The 6,056-nt window shown below is 41.1% G+C and overlaps 1 protein-coding gene across 1 annotated transcript; it reads left to right on the forward strand.

Moving 5' to 3' along the window:
- Nucleotides 1-687: 687 nt before the first annotated feature.
- PDCD2L (programmed cell death 2 like) lies at nt 688-5,860 on the forward strand. Its single transcript, XM_068693109.1, has 7 exons — nt 688-847; nt 979-1,142; nt 1,256-1,325; nt 2,395-2,789; nt 3,491-3,604; nt 5,005-5,153; nt 5,706-5,860. The coding sequence occupies exons 1-7, from the start codon at nt 695-697 to the stop codon at nt 5,834-5,836; spliced, it is 1,176 nt and encodes a 391-aa protein (XP_068549210.1). The 5' UTR covers nt 688-694; the 3' UTR covers nt 5,837-5,860.
- The last annotated feature ends 196 nt before the right edge of the window (nt 5,861-6,056 follow it).

A 6,056-nucleotide genomic window follows, 5' to 3' on the forward strand; every position in this document is an offset into this window, starting at 1 on the left:
ACATTATAAATAAACCAGTGCTTGGGATATGGAAGCAGTGCCAGAACCAAGAATCAGGTAGAGAATACATAATCAGTGTGTTTTATAAAATTCTGATTTAAAGTAGTCAAGGTATTTAAAAACTTTAAAAACCTGAAGTCAATTATGTTGCTAATGTCTGCTTGTGATTGAGTAAAAAAATGATTATATTGCAAATTTGTTTATGATTGAGTAAAAGTGTCTGTGTAACTTCAAAATGTTGTAATTGCTTGTTATTACCCCAGGTAATTTTAGCTCATGTAATGTCTTTATCTGAAGGAGGATTTCCTTCATACTGAAACAAATGGCCTGTTTGGATGTGGGTATAAAGAAGTGCGCGTAATCTAGACAGTACACGGCTGGCTGTTCTTCAACACCACTGGGTATATGCTGCGGTTATGTGCCACTCAAAAAGCCTCAGACGGGCCCTGGTTTTTACTTAAAAGTCTGGATTTTCCAGCTTTCTTTGACGGACCCGATTCTGGGGACTGCACGGAAGGTGTGACTTTGGGCCCTTTACTCCTCCTGCCGAGGGCTCACGGCCCTCTGAGCGGAGCTGGGCGCCCCCTGACAGGACCCCGCTGACCGGACCCCACCTCAGCGGCGGGGCCGCGTCGCGAGATGGCGGCCGCAGGCAGCGCGCGCCCCCTCGCGTCCCGTCCCGCCGGGCCCGCGCATGCGTGTGGGAGCTGCCCTCAGCGCGGGGCTGCGCTGCGGGGCCATGGCGGAGGAGCGGCGGCCCGTGCTGCTGGGGCTCCGTGACGCCCCCATGGCTGGGCCGTGCCGGGAGGCCCCGGGCTGGGCCACCAACAAGATGGGCGGCTCCGCGGTACGGCCGGGAAGGGAAGGGAGCGGGGAGGGAGGGCTCTGCCCCGAGCCGGGGCTGTGGGGCGGCACGGCCGCGGCTCGGCGGAGCCCCCGCGGGCGTCCTCCAGCGGTGCGTGTGGTGTCGGCTTGCAGGACGCGCTGCCCGCCCTGTGCCCGGCCCAGCCCCGCTGCGGGACGTGCGGCGCTGCCCTGGCGCACCTGGTGCAGGTGTACTGCCCGCTGCGGGGCCTGCCCTGCCACCGCCTCGCCAACGTTTTCGCCTGCCCCGGCACGGGATGCTGGGGGCAGCCCCGCAGGTGAGCAGGGAGCGGGATGCGCTGTGCTGGCGGCTCGGAAACACCGCCCCGGTCAGCCGGCGCTGCTGCTTCAACGCCCTTGTCTTGTCTTCTTTCCATGTGGCACGCTGAAGCTGGAAGGTGCTGCGCTCCCAGTGCTTGCAGACTCAGGAAAAGGAGGCACGAGGTTGCAGTCTAAAGCAGGTACAACCGGCAAGCCGCTTTCTTGGTGTCTGCCTGTGTCAAGTACAGCATTAAGGAGGATTTCAAATAAAAAAAGTAGTCAAGTCGGGTGAGCTTCACGTCTGTGTGTAGCTGTTTAAGCAGCCATAGCTACCCTGGAGAAATTGTGCCACGTGCTGGTTTTGAGTCACATGAAGAAGTCATCGCAGTCACAGGCTCTTTGGTGCAGCGAGCACTACATGCTGCGTACTACAAGATCGATTTCTTACTTGTGATTTATGTTAGAGTAGTTTTAAAATGGAGGATGCAATCCAGTTTTATGGTTAAGATTGATATTTAATATCATAATGACAGAATCTACCTAAACACTTTTTCAACTGTACTTTAAAGGACTATGCTGCTTTAGGTTTAGGTCTTTAAGATGCTGTCTTTATTTTCTAATTTAAATATATATATATTTTTTAATAAAAATCAAGTTTAGTTTATCTGACTCAAGTATTGTTAAAGTATTTCTGGGATTTTTGTCTGTGAAGCTAAACTTTGCATATCAGTTTAGGAAGATTGAAAGGGGAGGCTGGCTTTGAAACTAACGCTGACAGGCAGGAAGTGTGCTTATTCAGCTGGTGCGTTTGCAATATAGTATTTTGGTCTGTGGTAAATGCGTTTATATTCTGATAAAAATGGTGCAGATATCTATTGTTATTATATTCCTCTGTATCTGCTCTTTGGGCTTACTGTGATACACTAATTGGTTCAATTAAATATAACTGACAGTAGGTAGCTGGTTTGGATGTGCCAACCACCTAGATATGGCAACATAAGGCATTAAACCCGTGCAAAATGTGAATTAATTCTTGCCCCGTTTCTCCAGTTTGAGATGTTTTTTGCCATAAGTGTGCTGCTGTGAGATGCACGGTGGATATGCTGGTAACTGCTATTCTGAGGGTAACAGGCAAAAAAAACAAAAAAAAAGCTAAGCATCAGGTTAAGGTTTTACTTTTATTATCCATTACAGTAGTAAAACTGTATTTGAAATGTATCAGGTAGCTCTTGAAAGTGTTTCTCTTCTTTTTATCTTCCCCCCACCCAGAAACAACAATCTAACTTTTCTGCGAAGGACTGGTGTGATGAGGCAGATGACTGGGGAGTCTGTGATGGAGCAGAATCTCCCGCATGTGCCCTTCAGCTGCTTGGCTTAAATGAAGTGACAAGCAGCTCCTCGTCCAGAGAAGCGGAGTGTGCATCCCAGTTCCAACAGCTTTGCCTGTCTGAAGCTACAGATGTGTCAGGTTCCCTGGATATGGATCTTCCAGTCAGGGAGGATATGGTAACAGCCACTTCAGCTCCTGTGTTCCGTCCCTATTACATTAGTGTTGTGGATGAGGAAGACTATGCTGGTTTCCTTGATACAGATCATGCAGATGAGCTATGGAAGGAGTATCAGCAGAGAGAGGGTGTTGATTTGGAACATTTGATGTCAGAAAGGTGCGCATAGGTTTGAATTTTGTGCTGAAAGCAAAGGGTAAAGCTTTTCTTATTCCAGTTGCATTTTTAAGAGCTTAACTACTCAGGAATTGTAACTAGAGACTGGGATGATGGTATCAGATGGACTCATGGAGTTTTTGATAAAGAAGTTGTCTGAAAAACTATTTCTGGATGTAGCTACTGAAAATATTTTCAATTTTAACTTAATATCCAGACCACTTCTTTTTTAATTGTATTGAAGTTTACAGTGACTTTCCCTGAATTGTGAACAATGCTGAATTTTTTGATAACTAAAGCTACTGGCAATTGCAGAATATGCAGAGAATGTTTTTTAGTTGTTGTGTTCTGTTGATTTTTTTAATGTTGATGGAATCATATAGCTTTGATTGTGCTTAAATTACACTCCTTTTAAATTTTTAATTAAGAAAAAAAGACAATTGCTGGGAAGTTACTAAAGAAATAATTTTTTTACGTATCTGGTAGAATTGAATTAGATATAGTGGCTTGAAACATTTAGTAAGAGATGCAAAGAACTAGAAGCAGGATGTTCAGCTGTATGCTGAAACAGTAACTGCCTCTTAATTTAATATGTATATTTTTCAGTGTATTTGTCTTAATGTGAATATATAGTAACCACTGCTTACTTGAAGTATGCATATTGTACTGTGTTGGCATTTTTGTTTCATTTCTTTTTCTCATAGTTTTGCAGCTGAAGGTGATAAAGAAAAATATGAGAAGAGTGAAGTCAAAAGTGGGGACCACACATTCCATAAATTTATGAAAAAAATATCTGTCTGTCATGAACAGATTTTAAGGTACGTTGATCACTTGGTTGTAACAGGGAGATACAGAGAGTAGATATGGACTGTTAGTAAATCAAAATAAATTATTTGACTGGAAATATTTATTTTTCTTAATTGAAAAATTTGCTGAGAGTGCTGTTACTGTGCCTGAGTGATAAGACTTCAGTCCCTAGTTGGACTTTCAGGACTAAGTGTTAACTGGATGAGAGGCAAAGCAGAATCAGAGCCCCCAGATCTGTCTATAGGAAATCTTCTTCAACGTAAGACCTGATGAGAGCAGACCCACACTGTCTTTAAAGACTTACTGAAATCCAGGTGTAGAAGTTTTCAAGAGAGTTTTGAGGTGGAAGTATAGTGCACAGTGGTGTGCTCTGATATACTTTCCAGGCTCTCTCCTCCTCTAAAGTTTTCTAATCTTATTGTTACTGCCTATGTCTCAGTCTCTGAGATGTTACTGAATTAAGACATTACTCATTTTAAAGCCTGAGTTCATTTGCAGCTTATGATTACCCCTTATGACTGTATAGACTTCACTTCTTGTAAATAGGTTAATTTCCTAGAACAAAAGCAGATAAGCCTCAGAGAAACTTTTTTTCCAAAAAGAGGAATTATTTCTGAATGAGAGTAAATAAGTTGATTTGAACTCTCTGATACATAGTATGAGATAATACCAATAATTTTCATGGATCATACGAAGTATTTGTCTTTAACAACTTTATTCCAGAGAGTCTGCTGCAACCCATCTGGTCGAGCTCTCTCAGTTTAGTGACATGACCTTTGTTTATCAGGTTTTCAGAACCAGGTGGAACTAACTGGTACCTTTTTGATGAGGAGGTAAAGTTTGAAGGGCTGGTTATGCACATAAGAAATATTAGAAACTTCTGTTAATTAACTATCAAAGATGATACAGAAAAATTACAGATAGAGAGTGCAAGTAAAGTTTTCAGGCAACTTGTATTTTGCACTGGATCTATCACTTTGCAGTATTATGTTCTCTGAATTTTCCATTTTTCCAAAACAGTGCATCCAGTGACCCATATGAGTATCGTTAGTTACAGTCTTTATGCAACACTCCTTTTTCCCTTCAAGAGCACTGTGAATATACACGATAGGTACATGACACGAATGTTCAAACATGTTTTCCCTGGACTGCTGGATCCCTTTTGAGCTCTAGTTTGTTTAATTGAGTCAGGTACAGCATATTTTGGAGGTGTCAGTTTAAAGCATTTATCTCCTTTAAATGTAGCTCTTTTGTTAAGACTTTCCAGGTATTGACCTTCGAAGGTCCAACTTTACCAACTTTAATTTTTGTTGAATGACTCATCTGAAACTTAAGCAATGATTGTGGCTTTTAGTAATGTTTGTGTATTTAGATACAAAAAATAAATCTTTTTTTCCTTTCTTCTCTTAAGATACTCCTGGGGTGGTCAGCCTTTATTCATAACTTGTCCTCCAGCCAACTTTAACGAAGGTATTCCAGCCTGCAGTAACTGCGGAGGCAAAAGAATATTTGAATTTCAACTTATGCCAGCACTGGTCAGCATGCTCCAGAGCGATTCAGGTTATTGGCTTTTGACTTAGCTAAATGAATATTGGAAACAGTCACCTTGCTGCTAAAGTTCGGTGAACCGTAATTTGGATTGTTTCTTGCTAGCCATAGGCACTGACAAGCCTAACTACAGTGGTCATAGAATTATATGTTACATATGGGTAGGTATATCCGTATGGATTGTACATAGCATGTTCCCATTATAGGTTTCACTAAGCAAATGATGTAACTCTGGTTTATGGGAATTAGCGGATTTCAGCTTTATTTGCTCCCTAGTGAATTGTCATAATAACAATGTAAATAGTTCCATGACTTTGGGAGTAATTATTACCTTTTAAATGAGACCTTGTAAAATAATAAATGTTGTCAACTTGCAGACATGTAAGAAGCTCTTCAAAAATTCTCAGCTTGCTTTACAATCTTTTTAATTAAAAAATGCTATGTCTGTAGGAGATGGAATATGAAAAAATACTTTTTGAATTGGAAGATTGAGCTACAGTGATAAGCAATAGCCACTGTCTAATTTTTCTAATGTATGACATCCCTTTATTGTTTTGTTTTTAGATCTGTCAGTGGAATTTGGGACTGTTATAGTTTATACATGTGAGAAAAGCTGTTGGCCAGCAAATCATCAAACCCCTCTTGAAGAATTTCTTTTTGTACAAGAAGACCCTGATCAGAAATTATTTAAATAAATTGTTTCCTTGTAGAAATGGGAAGTCTGTTTTATTCTTTTTCTTTTTTTTTTTCTTTTTTTTTCTTTTTTTTCTTTTTTTTCTTTTTTTTTCTTTTTTTTTTCTTTTTTTTCTTTATTTTTCTGCAGTTGAAAGTATTATGCAACAGAGTTTTCCTGAAACGTGGTGAAAAATTAAATTGATTTGATGGCATGGTGCTTATTTCCTAGAATAACCTACA

The sequence above is a fragment of the Anas acuta genome, chromosome 10 (assembly GCF_963932015.1).
Source record: "Anas acuta chromosome 10, bAnaAcu1.1, whole genome shotgun sequence".
NCBI lineage: Eukaryota > Metazoa > Chordata > Aves > Anseriformes > Anatidae > Anas > Anas acuta.